The sequence below is a fragment of the Diaporthe batatas genome, assembly GCF_019321695.1.
Source record: "Diaporthe batatas strain CRI 302-4 chromosome Unknown Contig00011, whole genome shotgun sequence".
NCBI lineage: Eukaryota > Fungi > Ascomycota > Sordariomycetes > Diaporthales > Diaporthaceae > Diaporthe > Diaporthe batatas.
This window is the reverse complement of record NW_025408558.1, coordinates 2312062-2328455: the sequence shown is the minus strand read 5'-3', so window position 1 is coordinate 2328455 and position 16394 is coordinate 2312062. Positions and strand designations below refer to the sequence as shown.

Sequence of the window (16394 nt, the reverse complement as noted above, 5' to 3'; positions counted from 1 at the left end):
TCGTACCGCGTCTTCCTCCAGGCCCCTAACCGGATACGACCCGCGGCCGTGACTGCGATGGAACCGTGCCATCCCGCCCGGCCTACGAACCGTTCGGGCGAGAAAACGGTTACACCGTAGTGACTTCCAATAGTGACTGTTGCAGGGCTCGTGCTGCCCTGCCCTGCCCTCCTGTTGGCCTTCACTGCTGGCCAACAATATTCATGCACCAACGCTGACAATTGGCAGGTTGGCCCGTGACCTTCGCCTGGCAGCCAGCAAAAGCAAATCTCGACACTGGCAAGGGACAGAAAAACGTTCCTTCCAGCGCCTCCTTTTGCAAAAATCACACGCCTGTCCCTGTGCCATCGGGCCTGGAAACGCAGCCACGCGAGCACCCACGACGGCATACCAGTCACGATGGAGCCGCTTGCAACGCAGTCCGAGCTCGAGAGCTTGGCCCATCTCTCGGAGAATGAGAAGGCCGTAGTGGGAAATGGAGACCGTGAGAAGAACAACCTTGGCATCCAAGTGAGTAGCAAACATCCACCGAAATCAATCTCCTTCTTCGTCGCACTTACACATCCTTGACCCCAAACACCGCTCAGGTCAACGACGTGTCCCCCCGATTGGAGCCCAAGAACTGGGCGCCCGCAAGAAAATGGACGGCGACTCTCTTGCTGTCGGCCTTTGCCTTCCTCCAGCCCCTGTCTGAGACCATGCTCTCCCCAGTTGAGAAGAACATTTCCAAGGCCCTCCACATCACCCAGGCGTACGAGTGGCTGCTCGTCAACTCCCTGATCCTCATCGGCATCGGCCTGGCCCCTCTGGTCCTAGCACCACTGTCAGAGGTCTACGGACGAAAGCCTGTCCTCATTGTCGGAAGCATCGTGTTCGTCGTCTGGAACACGGGATGCGGCGCAGCCCGGACCCTGGGCCAGATGCTGGCATTCAGGCTGCTGTCCGGCTTCGGGGCATCAGTCGCGGACGCCCTCGCCGGCGGTGTCATGGGCGACCTCTGGAGGGCCGAGGAGAGGGGCAAGGCATTCGCAGTCTTCATGGCGGCGCCGCTCCTGGGCCCTGCGATCGGACCCATCTGCGGCGCCTTCATCTCGGAGGGCATCGACTGGCGATGGGTCTTCTGGATCATATCCATCGCCTCGGCCGTCACCATCGCCCTCGCAGTCGTCTTCCTGCGTGAGACGTACCTCCCGAAGCTCCAGCAGCTTGACGCCGACAAGCGGTCAAAGACGAGCGGCGGCGGCGGGACGGTGGAGGCACAGGACAGGAAGGAGAAGTTCCTGATGGACATGCGCGTCAACCTGCAGCGACCGCTGCGCATGCTGACCACGCAGGTCATCATCCAGCTCCTGGCCGGGTACATGTCAATCCTCTACGGCACCATGTTCCTGTTCCTATTCATGTACCCGACCATGTGGACAAGGCAGTACGGCCAGAGCGTCGGCATCGGCAGCCTCAACTACATCTCCTTCGCCATCGGGCTCATCATCGGCGTCACCATCGCCGGCCGGCTCAGCGACCGCGTCTACACGCGCCTCAAGGCCCGCAGCGGCGGCGTCGGCAGGCCCGAATACCGCATCCCGACCATGGCCCTCGGCACGGCCCTCGTCCCCGTGGGCCTCCTCTGGTGGGGCTGGTCCGGCGAGGCGAGGGTGCACTGGGTCGTGCCCAACCTCGGCAGCCTCGTCTTCGCCGCCGGCATCTACATGTGCTCCACCAGCGTCTCCGTGTACACCATCGACGCCTACACGCAGTACGCCGCGTCGGCGGTGTCGACGAACCTCGTGGCGCGCAGCCTCTCCTCCGCCCTGTTCCCGCTCTTTGCTCCGTACATGTTCAACGCCCTGGGATTCGGCCTCGGCGCGACCGCGCTGGCTTGCGGGTTTGTGGTGATTGGTACCGGCGTTGTGGTTATCTTGTGGTTCTATGGTGATCGCCTTAGGGCTCGTAGCCCCTACTGTGCTGCTGAGACGGAGGACTAATGGGGGGCTTAGAGCTCGAGATCCCTGACGGTTAGCTAGAGTGCAACAATAGAAGAGATTCTTCCCTGTATAAGTGGGACCCTTTTGTCCTGGAGTGGTTGTGTGTTGAAGTCAATGCCTATCTAGACATTGGATGCGTTTGTGTCTGGCAGGACACAATTGATGACAAGCTCACGGCGATGCCCTCAATCCCGGACCGACATGGTCAAGCAGAAACATCGGGCACTGTCGCTAATATTATGGCTTTGTGAAAGATTAGGTCCCCGGGAGCAGTTGTGCCTGATGCGACTCGTTGTCTCGGACTTCTATAAGCACCCGGCTCCCACAATATTGAACACATCATGCAAAAGCTCACTTAAATGTTCAGTTACTGACACGAAATTCGTCACGATCTACCCTCCATCACCAGGCTTGCGCTCAGCCATCCATCCGAATCAACGTGATGTCTTTTGTGATCTGCAATGAATTTTGACAAATTTTTCAACCTCACATGTTATCAGCTCTGACATGCGTTGGGCTCTGAAAGGGTGTGACACCTCGGCAGTGTCGATACAGATACCAAAAGAATCCAAAATGGGACCGTAAGGATCAAATAAACTTGCCCATAGTAATGTTCGCCAACGGCAAGCCGAGTGCATGCCCAACATCAACCTACTCCACGCTCCTCCGCTTCAAGGTAACCCTGTACTTCCGATCCGGCTTCAAGATCGTAAACTCTTTCGTCCCAAGCACAAGCCCCTCCTCCTCAAGCTCAACCTCATACCGAAGCAACAGCTGCCCCACCATCTTGGCCACAAAATTCATAGCCACGTTCCTCCCAATGCACTGCCGGCTCCCATGCCCGAACCCCAGGAAGCACGTCTTCATCGCCGCAAGGTCCGCCTCCCCGCGCCCGGCCCACTGGTCCGGATCCCACGTGTCGGGGCTGGGATACACGGACGTGTTGCGGCCGATGGTCGCGGCGGGGACGCCCACCGCGACTCCGCCTGGCACGTACACGCCGCAGATCTCGGCGCCTTGGGGCGGCGTGTCGCGCGGCATGGAGTACCCGATAGGGGGGTGCAGGCGGAGGCACTCGATGGCGGCATGTTCGAGGAGGGCAAGCCTGTTGAGGGTTGTGAAGGGGAGGGGATCGGTGCCGGTGCGGTTGTCTGGGAAGAGGGACTCCAGGGATTGGATGAGGCGAGCTTTGATGGAGGGGTTTCTGCACAGGTAGTATATCATCCAATTCATGGTTACGGAGCCGGTGCTCGCGCCGGCGACCCTGGTTGCTGTTGTCAGCTTGGCCTGCCACAGGGTGATCTTGTAATGGTGATTGGAATTGGCAACTCACATGAGAGATGATGTTTCGGCTCTGAGCTCATTGAAATCCATCTGCCTGCCCGTCTCGGGATCCCGCGCCTCGATGAAGCGCTGCATGATATCCTGCCTCGCCTTCCCACTCGGCAGGATTTGTTGCCTGTCCTCCACGAACCGCTTCTCCAGCGCCTGTCTCGCATACTCCAGGTACTCCAGCCGCGCCCGGTACAGCTCCTGGATGCTCGGGATCGGGACCCAGCTGAGGACCGTGACGTTCCATTTCCCAAACGGGAGCAGGCCGCTGTGATTCGCAAACCTCTGCGACTGCTCCACGAGCGCCGAGTAGCGCGCGGGCTTCCCCGCGTCGAGCACGCCGAAGTTGTGGCCCAGCGCGAGCTCGCCCATCAGGTCCATCGTGAAGAGCTCGAACCAGAAGTAGATGTCGAAGGGCTCCTGGGTGCTGGCGAAGCGGTCCATTCTGGACATGAACTTGGCCAGTGTGGCGTCTATGATGGGCTCGAATGATTGGAGCGACTGCGCGCTGAAGCCGTGGGCTACCATGCGCCGCTTTGTGGCATGTCGCTTTTTCGAGCGTGTGGAGAAGAGGGACTCCCCCGTCGTTGAGAAGGCATCGTACCAGCTTGACTTTCCAAAGCCTTCGCCGACTTTTCCGTGGCCTACACCCAATCGTCAGCCTAGTTCTTTCCGACTGACTTCCAAAATTGCGCATATCCATCGAACCCGTGGCTAATACAAGACCAGAGCAAATCTTTCAACGTGACTGCGCATACAATCCTTATCAGATACGTATGATATAACACAACCCATCAGTACGCATCAATAATTGCGCTGCTGCGTGTGTGCAAGCGGTCAGCTTGAAGTCTTGGCCCCAGCCTAGAATTTAGCCTAGAGCTCCATATTGCGAGCTTCTCGCATGGGATGAGATTGGGCGGTATTACCATAGATGGCTTTGATAGCATCGGGGTGGTTGAAAGACACCGAGTTAGGGCCGGTACGAACAGCAACAGCACCAGGATATTGCGCGAAGAGGTTGTTTACCCACTGCGTGCGCCGCTGCTTCTTCAAGGCTTGGACCTCTGGCACGCTGCTAATCCGGGTCAACCAAGGACCCGGAATCTTTGACAACGGCGAGAAGAACAGGCGATAGATGACAACACATATGGGATAGAGCGCCGTTAGAAGCAACGATACGTCCAAGGCGATAGCTCCGGTTAAAGGCACTGAGTCGAGGGCCGCCATGGCATCCCGTGGCGAGTCTGTGAGTATGTTAGAATAATAATAAGGTGTGGTTGAGGGAAGGGGTCTATGACGGGATCTTGGCATAGTCCACATGCAGATATCTTGGAGAAGATGGATATCCTAGATTAATTACCGACGGTCGACTTCTTCGGGAGCGGGGTATGCCGTATAGCACTGAGGTGGTATTCCGGGCGTACTAGGGCTTATTATTAATTTCGACTTGCCTATATCTGATGTACCCTTTTTTTATGAGAACAATTCTTGGGCCTCACGCCATCTTCTACTTCGATATTTGTCGCCCCTAACGATGAAGGACACCACAGTCGACACCGAGGTCTCGCTCGACAACGCCAAGCTGCCTCCGGGCTGGGACGACCCGCACAAGGCAGCTCTGGAAGACAACCCCGATCGCGTGGAAAAGCTCACGCTCTCTGTCGTCCTATCTGCTCTGTTCCTCGGCACCTCCTTCACAGGCCCCATCATCTTCGGCTTCATCACCGTGACCCCGATCCTCGTGCAGCTCGGAGAAGAGATCGGGGGTGCCAGCATCAGCTTCTGGATCCCGTCGGGATGGGGCGCCGCCGCGGCCGTCGGCTTTACCATCGCAGGGCGACTTAGCGACATCTTCGGCCGCAGATACGTGATCCTATCCGGGCAGCTCCTGACCGTCATCGGCGGCGCCATCGCCGGCTCGGCCAACTCGATGAACCAGCTGATCGCGGGCGAGGTCGTCCTGGGCGCGTCCATCGGCACCGTGTCTGTTGCCTACGCAGGTAGATTCACCTCCTCCACCCCGCCAACTCTTGCCACGCATTCACTGACCAGTGGGACCCGTGCTAGGTCTCTCTGAGATCTTGCCAAACAAGTACCGCGGCGTGGGCCTCGCATGGACCGAGTTCAACCTCGCCAGCTGGGCGGTGCCCAGCACGCTCCTGGCCAATGCCCTGATCTCCAACGCGTCGTGGCGCATCATGTTCTGGCTGGCCATCGGCTTCGGCGCGTTCTCCTTCATTGGGACTTTCTTCGTCTACTTTCCGCCGTCGCACCCTCGCCCTGATGGGAAGACCAAGTGGCAGGAACTCAAGGAGCTTGATTTCGTGGGCGCATTCCTTTTCATTGCGGGCCTTGTCGTGTTTCTTTACGGCCTGAGTTCTGGGGGAACTTCGTACCCATGGGACGCCGCCGGCACCCTGCTGCCCTTGATCTTGGGACTGGTGGTCTTCCTCAGCGCCTTCATATACGATTTCCTTGTGCCTAAGGATCCACTGTTCCCATGGTACCTGTTCCGCATGTTCCGCGAGTTTTCGTCGCTCATGGTGCTCGTCTTCGTAGCCGGAATGGTCTTCTTCGCTGCTTCGGCCTTGAACGCCCAGACGATTTTGTATCTGCACACAGCTGATCCAGTCAAGATTGGCCTTTACTCCCTACCTTCGGGGTAAGTCTCTATATGATCCAAAAAAAATGGCATGTCACACTCTAACCAAGTTCAGCTTTGGCCAACTCGTAGGCGGCGTCATCATCCCCGGCCTCGTGCACTACATCAAATACGTGCATTATCAACTGACCTTCGCCGACTTCATTCAAACCCTCTTCTTCGGGCTCGCAGCCCTCTGCACCCCCACAAACATCAACTGGCTCATGGCCGTGCAGTTCCTCGCCATGCTGCCCTTCGGCTGGATCACGCTCAACTGCTACACCGTCGCCACGCTCAACGTCCCGCAGCGCGATCTCGGAGTCGCCGTCGGCCTCATCGGGACTTTCCGCTCCGTAGGCGGGTCCATCGGCTCCGTCATCTTCTCGTCGATCTTCAACCAGGTCGCGCGGAAGGAGGTCGCCAAGCGGATCGCCGCCGCGGCCGCGGACGGTGGCGTCGCGGCCGAGGCGGTCCCGGGGCTGATCGAGACGGCGAGGCTGACGATCCTCGGGGTCCCGGGCCTCGCGGCTACGCTGCCGGATGTTCCCGCCTCGGTCTTTGAGTCGTGCGTCACGGCGGCCCGGTACGGGTATGCGTATGGTTTCCGGCTCACGTGGTTGGCGTCGATTCCGTTTGGGATCCTCGCGACGGCTTGTGCGATCGTGGTCAAGGACCCGTCAAAGTATTTTACGAATCATGTTGAGGTGCACCTGGAGAAGGATATTGGCGGGAAGGCGAAGGGGGAGAAAGTCGAGATGAGCGGGTCTTAGACACTCCGCTCTAGCGACGCCAATAGAGTACCCAGGTATATACCTAGGTAGGTATGAACAGACATCGGTCGAGAATCGCGGATGGTCGTCTTGGTCTGTTACTAGTATTTTTTCTCGCAAATCTCAATAAATTCATCAAGGGGACGTATCCAATTTCCAGTTTTGCGATTGCAGTACCTTGTGTAGTCATCAAAGTGGCTCTAATATACTCAGTCCGGGTGACAACACAAAGCAACACGGATCTGGAAAAATGTAAGTGAGAGTAGATTAAGATGAGGGAGGAATGTTATCATATCGTCTCTACAGTATAAGTTTTGGAATTAGTAGACGCGGGGCATATGAATGCGGGAGGGAGGCGGCAAAAGAGGAACAGCTATGTCGAAGTTATGGCCCAGCACCATGGGGCAGTGACTCGCCATTGCACTGAACGGGCCCACATCACCATGTGTTCAGGTAGATATTGGAAAATGAACAGCTTGCGGAATTTCTTCGCAGGATCATGTTCATGAATTTCAAATTATGTGACTAGAGTCGATAGTCTAGGTAACTGATGGAAAACCAAAAGCTTCAAATTCGCCGAAGAGCTCTTTACCTTCTCCTCTGTCTTCTTCCGCGGTCCTGGTGACGGTTGTGACGGTTGCCTTGATGATGGCTGCCTTGGGCGTGCGCTCTCGATTCTGCTCCGAAGGTTACAATAAAATGGTAGTGGTCCCAGGGAACGGGGCCAATTTCCTCGCGCACACGGTATTCGATCTGCAGAACCTTGTGTCCAAGCTCTACCATCGTCTGGTTCTCCTTCTCTATTGTCCGCGCGGACAACCCAAGCTTGCTTTGCTCGAAGGATAACTTGAACGCATCCTCTTCCGCGGGTGGTCCTCCCCTGCGTCGGAGAACGATTGACTGCTGAAGGTCCGGCACACGCACGAGAGCATATGCCAGCTGGTGTGGTTCAACCATGCTCACATCTCTGACGTCTTCAAAAAACAGTGTTCGCAGAGATTGGATCTCGTATCCGCAATACTTATGCCAGAAGGCAAGAAAGATGTCGGCTGCGAGTGGTCTCCCGGGTCTAGGATCCCGATTGGGGTAGATATGGGTGACGACCCTAATAGCATCCTTTGACTCAGCAAGTGTTTTTGGTCCACGTTTCATGGCATTCGGAAAGGAAAAGAGTCCAAATTTTATGGATGGGGTGTGGTGTTAGTGAGTGCACAGTCTCCATCGAGTCTGTCTCTACTTCTTTAGGCAGTGAGAGGGTGATTATGCGTACAACAGCCCGGTATCGATATCAGCAGCGAGCACTGCAATATAGTCGTCCACACCGAGTCGCTCAGGATGACGCACCTCGTAGAACGTGATTTCGCGAGCACCGTCGGGATGCGCGGGGTTTGACGCATTACCGAGTATATTAACGAAGTATCCCATCTCTTCAAATGACAGTACTGGTCGTACTACCACCAGCCGCCGTTGTCTAGCCGGCCGTGCCTGTAATTCGTGGTCCTCCCCATCCGAGTCACTCCCAAAACACATTTTGGTAAACGACTCGACGCGCCTTCTCTTTGCAAGTGTTAGCGTGAAATACTTCATACATTTTGGCTTTGAGAATCACGAGACCTTACTTACACCACTCTTCGGGGCTCAACTGGAGTTCAGTACAGGGGCTGAAAGCAATAAGATTCTGATGTGTTGTTGCAAGAATGATACGAGGATTGCTGTCGATTCTTGGCTTGAAAGGTGGAAGAAGTGTAAATCTTGTAAAAGGTCCCCGCCATTTATACTACAAGGACTGCGACAGTGATTCGTATGGTTGACGAAGATGTCCACCATGACTGCGCTTGATGACTGAGGACATGAGTTGTTGGCGGCTCTCTTCGCGTCACACTACCATGGGAATTGATGATTGTCACCCTTGTTAAGACCGAGGGCTCCAATCCCTGAACACGAAGAGATGTATAGCCTTGCCGCGGAAGACTACGTACGACCTAGCTAGATCAAGATTTGTTTAATGAGCTGCGTGCCCAGGTGCTCTCAAAGCGGGCATCACCTCCATGAATCCCTTAACCATGTAACGGTGGTTGTCGGACATCCAAATAATGCTGGACGTACCCGTGTAGTATTTGAGAGCTTACCTGGGTGGCATATCTGAACCGGCGACCTGCTATCCAGAAGATGCTGAAGACAGATTTACAATGGCTCTTGTCACCAGCACCGCCGGTTGCGCGGGTGTATTAAGCAAAGAGACAATTGCCCTGAGATTACAACATATCGTAAGTCAGCGCACCGGTCTATATACATCCCCACTAACGTATATTATTTCTTAACTATATAATATATTATTATTAATTCTATATAACTTTTAAAATTTTAAATTAAATATATATTATAAGTATAGTTAATATTTATATAATAATATAGTTTTTATAATATAAATAATATTATTTATAATAATAAATTAAAATATATGAAATATATAAAATATATATTTTTATTAATAAATAAATCTATTTAAATATTAGAAATAAGTAAGTTATTTTATTTAAATCTTTATTTTTATTTATATATATAATAGCTTTTATAATAAAAAGAATAGGTAAGTATTTTTAAAAGAATTATTTAAAGTTAGAAATTTCTATTTTTAAAGTTTCTTTACTAAATATAAGAAATATTTTTAAAACTTTAAGTTATTATAGAAATATAGTTTTTAATTATATTTATAATTTATTATATATAAAAATCTATTAAAATTATTAAAATTAAAATTAAAGAGTTTCTATTTATAGAAAATTAATAGAATTAATTATTAAAAATTTTAAAAAGTAAAGTAAATTCCCTACTCTTTTACTCTACTTTTCTTAAATCTTTAATAATTAATTCTAATAAATTTCTATAAATAAAAACTTTTAAAATATATATAAATCTTATAATAATATATATTTTTATAATAAAACTTATATTATTATTTAATTAAATTAAATTCAAAATTAAATTTTAATATTTTAACTAATTTCTATATTAATTATTAGTTATTTAGTTAAGAAGGAAAATATTAAACTTTAATAACTTATTTTTAATTTATAGTAATATTTATTAATAAATTAAATTCTTATTTATTATAAATGAAAAATCTAGTTTTTAATAGTATTAAAATTATTTATATAGTATTTTTATAGAATTAAATAAAATCTAGTAAAAATCAACCTTTTTGGTGGGAAATGCGTGTGCGTTGGTGGGGATGTGCGCAGACCGGTGCGCTGACTTACGAACTCATTTGCCTGGACAGCAGTGAAAGATCCCGTTACTCACCCAATGTTGACTTGGCCAGTCGTCGAATCCAATCCACGGAGTCCTGTGGCCATGACTATGTTGCATTGGCCCATCAGTAGCAGTCAAGGTAGCCCGCCAGGCTTGACGACACACCACATTATAAATCAGTATACCACATCACACACAGCCCCCCTCACACACACAACTAAATTAAACACCCTAATTTCAACTATATAACTATAAACTTAAATTTCTTAACAATTAATAAAGTTATTTATTATCTAATTAAAACTCCTTAATCTCTAACTTTTATATTTTAATATACTTTTTTAATAAATCCTTATTTTTAATTTTAATATTATTATTATTAAGTTCTAATAGAGTATTTATTATACTCTATTTTATTATTACTTTCTATCTTTTTAATATTATAATATTAATAAATACTTTATTTAAATTAAGGATAACTTAAATTTATTTATAAAGTTTTAATAATTTAAAGTATTTATAAATATATTTCTTTTAATTTTAATAATAACTATATATATACTTAATTTATTAAATAACTAATCTAGTTTATAAAAGAATAATTAAATTATAAATAACTTAAAAAGTTATTTAATTTATATAATTTAAACTTAATTTTATTTAATTAATGAAATAAATAAAATATTTTTAAACTTATACTAACTATTTTCTTATTTAAATTATATATTAAGTACTTTTAAATTAGTATAATAATAGTTATAATAGCTAATAGAACTATTAACCTTAAATTAAACCTTTTCCTTATTATTTAAACTAAATATTTATTATAAACTATACTTTTAACTTTTAATAAAGTAAATATTATTATATAAATTATATAATATACTTTAAATTTTTTTTAAAGGACTTCTTTATATTATATATTATTATAAAAAGCTTTAATTATTAGTAATATTAATTATATACTTTTTATTAAAATCTATTATTAAGGTAGCTATTTAAGGTAGTAAGAACTTTTAAAATAAAGACTTTAATTATATTATTATATATAAAAAAAGGAATTAAATTATATAATTCTTATAATTATATAATTTTTATAGGGCTTATAATATAAGTATTTATTAAAGTGATACCAATTAGAAGGATGTAAAAATATAGAGTGTATAAGGGGGGCTGTGTGTGACGTGGTACACTGACTTACATTGAGCCTATTCGAGACCGCCACTTGCCTCTTTCTGTCACGTCACGGGGGATACGCGGCTGTTGAGATCATTCGAGAATGATGTCGTGTAATGGTACAAAGCTTTTTTACCCCCCTCTCCAAAGATATCTTGCCTCAACTTTTACTGGATTTGATCAGAATATTGTCATGACAGCTGCCACGGCCTGAATTGATGGCATCACACCTATTTCTGAGCTGCAGAAACCCTCCCTTGGATACACTCACACTGATGATCAGAATCCACATCACCACAGGCCCCCGAGAAAGAAAACCTTTTGTACTTAAACGATGAGGCCGGTAACAGTCACCATCTCCTCATGTTTCATCACTTGTTGCCATAACATCCATAGCGCCATAGATGCGGTCTCGGTAAATCCGCCAGGAGAACGCTCAAGTCTGGGCCCTAGGGTCTAGTTCCAGGCAGACTTCTGATTTCTCTCCTCCAACTGGTTACGGTGGAACACCTACCGGGGGGAGGAGGGTAAATTAAGTGAATAGTACTATCATTTTAGAATAGTATTAACATTCTCTTAAAATATAAACACACTATTAATATAACTATATAATATTTAAATAATATAATACTTTTTAGTTTAATATAATTTACTTATTAAAATACTCTTAATATACTATTAAAGGCTTAATATATAAGTAAAAAAAGAGTTTAATTCCTATTAGAATTAAGTTTTTTTTTAACTTATCCCTAACTTAACTACTTATTAGCTATTATTTAGCTTAATTATTATTATATATTAGGTTTATAGAGTTATAAAGTTAAGAAAATATAGAAATCTTATTTTCTTATTAACTTATAAAATTTAATATTAATAGATTTAAAATTCCTAATATATATTAATATAATATTAAAATCTAATATATAATTAACCCTTTAATAGATTTTACCTATAATAGTATTTTATTAACCTTTTACTAGTATTTAGTTGTAATATCTAGATTTTGTTTGAATGTTAATTTTTAATATAATTATACGCCTATGTTTAGGACCCCCCCTCCCCCCGGTAGGCATGGCCACGACAAAGTATCTGGCGGCATGACCAACGCTGTACCTCGAGGAAACACATATGCATGCAGTACATGCCAACAGGACCCCTAAGTCGACTGTGTAGAGTCTGCCATTAAGTTTAGAACAAACAATCGACCTGGATGAACTCCGCTGTCCATTCTCGGGGCCAAGAATATATTTATAGATATACATCTACATACCTAGCTGCGCATTCCAGAAGTAGTTGTCGAATTGTTAGGGGGCTAGGGGTATCATGTATCCGGGTAAAACATTAGCCCCCCGTGTCTGTCTGTTCACTATTGCTGATCCCCCTGGCCGCCAATGGGTCCCGATTTCATCGCTTCTTTGCCCAGCTGTTTAGTCATTGCCACGTGCAGTGACGCCGCAAGATGTACCCATGGGATCCACGTTGCACCAACTCCACAGAACTTAATCGGGGCTTTAATCATGACCAGAACACCATGATAGCTGTGTGGACGAGTAAGCTTACTGCCTACTTTAAACGAGATCGGAAAGACACGTTATCTTGGCGATCGATATTAAATATATGGATATCTCGGTGCCTCCGCATTTGCACGAGTCAACGATTTTGCGCTAAGCGCCATTGCAGCTTGCGTCGTCAATTTTGGCGATTCCATAGGTCCACTTTACATTGGACACTACCAGTCCCAACCCCATGAGCACGGCCACGAGCTATGATCATGTCTAGAAGGGAGAGTAGAGAAGAAAATGTATAAAGGCAAGTAAAAACTGAGTTCTTCAAGTAACGTTTACTATCCTCATCTTCAACATATCTGAGGGACTTGCTGAATCCTAGGACTTACTACGGAGTACTAGAAATTCTAATATTCATCACATTCGTTTCAAAATGCTTTTCTCCAAGGCTACTATTGCCCTTGCGGCCGTCTTTGCCCAGGGCCTCGCTGCCACCACGCCCCTGGTCGGCAACCCCAACTACACCGGCAACAGCACCACCATCACCGCTGTGTGCAGCGCCGTCCGCTCTGCCTGCCAGGCCCAGCCCGACGCCAACCAGGCCCAGTGCGCCTCGCTGGCCGCCGGGTGCTGCAACGCCGCCGACACCGTGTGCCGCAGCGGCCCCGGCGCCAACATGGCCACCTGCTCCGCCGACAAGGCCGCCTGCTACGCCGGCGCCAACCTGCCCAACCCCTACGCCAAGCGCGAGGTCGCCGTCGCCGTGTGCGAGACCACCCGCAGCACGTGCTTGGCCGCCATTGGCAATTCTGACCCGGCCCTGTGCCACACCCTGGTTGCCACCTGCTGTGACAACGCGCGCGACACTTGCGCCGACAAGCCTGGTGTGGACACGGCAATCTGTGATACCGAGCACGCCGTCTGCTATGCGTACTTCAGCTTGCCTGTCCAACCCTAAGGGATAGGCTTTCGCTGGAGGGTATTTACGACAACTGGCAAAGAAAATGTTGTGCAAGTGGTAGGACTCTGGATGGATATCACGAGGGGCTATAATGAGTCACATGACGAGAAGTGATGTATCAATACTTAATCATAATATCTAAAATTCCATAGTGATGGCACCATCACCCCCACCACTCTCTACTTCAGCTGTGGACTATGTTTCTTTGAAGGTTCCTCGAGAGCCCGTCATCCGACATTGCGTGAACCGTCAGCCCGTGGCGCATACCATCCCCGTGTTCTGGAGCTGGCAGATTGGAAGTCTGCGTCTTTCTCTAACCGTCATATACCAAACAAGTCCAAAATGTCAGTTGGCTGAGTCGTTTGTACCGGACTTAGGGTGTGATCACAGAGGGAAGTCAGTGTGGCCAAAGTCAGTGTAAAGGTTCTTCTTCACTAAGCTATTATATATGTAAGCGAGAAGTCACTTTATGTAGGTCTTTTTTAACTCTAGAGGGCCTTCTTTTAGTTAGAGTAAGAAGGTTAATTTAAAAACTAATTTTAGCTATATTAATCTATTTAGATTAGTGTATACACTAAAACTTTCTTAGTATAGGTATAAAAAATATTTAGAAAGTATATAGATCTTTAATAGAAATAGTTAGTAAAAGTACGGAAATTATAGTAGGGTAAGAGGTATATATTAAGTCTTAGTGTAAGTAAGTTTAAATATAGAATGCCCTAAGTATTTTAAAAAGAATTCTAAAAGAGGTATAGCACCCCCTATCTCTTTACCACACTACCTAGGTACACTAACTTTCCTCCGTAATCATACCCTTAGCGCGATGAATAACGAGTGGTGTGGAAGATATAAATGCATCAATCCGCTACGACGGGCCTACCAAAAAGCTTTCCGCACACTCCAAAACATGACCCCAAAAATTATCACAAGCTCAGAAGACGGCTTGTCAACGAATTCCGCACAACCAGGTGTGAATCCAATCTTGTGGCCCCAAGGCGCTTACACACCCTGACTCCCTACGCGTGCCGAGCTGATCGAGCATGCCCAATCATGACGACCAAATGGAAATTACGGCCCCGGCGATCTTGGGGCACAAAGTCGATGCTTCTAACTCCAGCACCCACATCCTTCATCTCTATGTACTCCGTGACCATAGATTTCACACATCTTGCCAGTTTGCAATTGTCATACACGTAATCGAATTCCGTTCCGATGGCCGTACGCTGATTGTCGAGCACGGGGTCGTTGCTTTGCTGGCCATGATCCGGGACGAGACTGAGTTGCACCCCGAGATCTATTCCGTACCCTAGATTGCGGTACACCTCACGCCTTATATGCTTCGTGCCCTCTTCTTCAACTGTCTGGAATATCACTCCCCTGAGTGATCTGACCGGCTGTTTAGCAACGTGTTTCCAAAAGGACAGGAGGATGTCGCTGGCAAGAGGTCGTTCGTTACTCGAGCGCTCGTCTCTATTTGTGTATACGTGACTGACAACCCTGGGAAATTAAAAATGTTCAGAAATTAGTACGTCCAAATTGCTGGTTACACATTTATGCAATAATTGACCGTGCTTTTGTTGCCTGTGCTTAGTGAGGGACGTCTTGAGACGAAGGAAAGGTCGAGGACAGGCGTACAAAAAGCCATCAGTGGTCGGCGCCATCACACCCATAACGCGATTTCCGGTGTTTTTGAGTGTAGTGAAAGTGATGAGCTCACTTGGAGAGAGCGGATTGCGTCCCATCACCGTTTCGTCTGTTCGATACCGGAGTTCTGTCAGTCGCTTGATCGTACGCCGGTTCTCGTTCGGCCGTTTCTTCTTGGATTTATGACGTTCTCCATCACCGGGGCCAAAGCACATGTTGGGAAACAGGCCTTGAACTGTTGTTCAGCCCGATTGTCAGCACTAACGGTTGTGATTCGTGGATGAGACGCAGAATGGGTCTACCTGCTCGCAACCGATCGCGCAAGGTATGGCAGTGACAGGGAAAAGGTGCCGCTCGCTCAGCATATGATGTTTGGATTACTTCAGATCAATAAAACAAATGAATTCGCATTTACCCCAGCCCAAAATAAAGAAGACTGCAAGAACCTAACCATTATTTATACACAGGGAGGTCGTCAAAGGACCCGTGGTAAAGCGCAACAGCAACAGAAGAGGGTGATTACTGTGACCCAGGGAGCTGAGAAGAGCGATTGCTGAGGATAGATTACAAGTCACTCACTTGCTTTGAGTTCCCCACGATTGAGGTGTAGGGATTCAATCCCGTCCTGAAATGCCTGTGACAGAGACCTGATGCGCGCTCTGCGGCTGCCAGGGCTATCAAGACCGGGAGCGGCAGAGGTACCCCCATTATGACCTTCGTGATGTAGGGCTCAATGTCCCGTACAGCCTTTGGCGTTCTAAGCTGTTCTTCGTGTTGCACGGAAATACAGATGTTACATTGGTGATTGACGGATATTTGCCTGGAGGATTATGATAGTGCTGTTCCACCCGTGGTCATGTTGTGCAGAGAGCACAACATCAGGTGACGAACCTGAACAAACAGTCTATTCAACATGGAATTTCTCTTTGGTGTACGGTCATATCAACCATGATGAGCACCAAACAGCATGGGCAATCGACCGCGGTCACCAACTGTTAGTATTCTCAACACCCACCGGCTGGGGAGACGGGCAAGCAGTGAAAGGTGTCAGGGGTGTTTGTGCCGAGGGTGCTAACTTATTAAAATAAAGTATTACTAAGAAAATAGTTTGGTGTCTCAGCGGCCGTCGGT

General features: G+C 47.6%; 5 protein-coding genes across 5 annotated transcripts; 3 read left to right on the top strand and 2 right to left on the bottom strand.

The window, feature by feature from the left end:
* Positions 1 to 399: 399 nt before the first annotated feature.
* On the top strand, positions 400 to 1982 carry KVR01_009183 (uncharacterized protein; the record flags this gene model as incomplete). Its single annotated transcript, XM_044789776.1, has 2 exons — positions 400 to 510; positions 588 to 1982. 2 exons carry the CDS (start codon positions 400 to 402, stop codon positions 1980 to 1982), a joined length of 1506 nt encoding a protein of 501 aa, XP_044641685.1.
* A 651-nt stretch (positions 1983 to 2633) lies between these two features.
* KVR01_009317 (uncharacterized protein) lies at positions 2634 to 4541 on the bottom strand (the record flags this gene model as incomplete). The annotated part of the gene is made up of 3 exons (XM_044781922.1): positions 2634 to 3246; positions 3316 to 3958; positions 4241 to 4541. 3 exons carry the CDS (start codon positions 4539 to 4541, stop codon positions 2634 to 2636), a joined length of 1557 nt encoding a protein of 518 aa, XP_044641819.1.
* A 307-nt stretch (positions 4542 to 4848) lies between these two features.
* On the top strand, positions 4849 to 6725 carry KVR01_009438 (uncharacterized protein; the record flags this gene model as incomplete). Its single annotated transcript, XM_044790216.1, has 3 exons — positions 4849 to 5314; positions 5367 to 5976; positions 6032 to 6725. The coding sequence occupies 3 exons, from the start codon at positions 4849 to 4851 to the stop codon at positions 6723 to 6725; spliced, it is 1770 nt and encodes a 589-aa protein (XP_044641940.1).
* A 6366-nt stretch (positions 6726 to 13091) lies between these two features.
* KVR01_009242 (uncharacterized protein) lies at positions 13092 to 13616 on the top strand (the record flags this gene model as incomplete). Its single annotated transcript, XM_044788414.1, has 1 exon — positions 13092 to 13616. One exon carries the CDS (start codon positions 13092 to 13094, stop codon positions 13614 to 13616), a length of 525 nt encoding a protein of 174 aa, XP_044641744.1.
* Positions 13617 to 14635: 1019 nt separating this feature from the next.
* KVR01_009045 (uncharacterized protein) lies at positions 14636 to 15478 on the bottom strand (the record flags this gene model as incomplete). Its single annotated transcript, XM_044781252.1, has 3 exons — positions 14636 to 14842; positions 15011 to 15116; positions 15255 to 15478. 3 exons carry the CDS (start codon positions 15476 to 15478, stop codon positions 14636 to 14638), a joined length of 537 nt encoding a protein of 178 aa, XP_044641547.1.
* Positions 15479 to 16394: the final 916 nt, after the last annotated feature.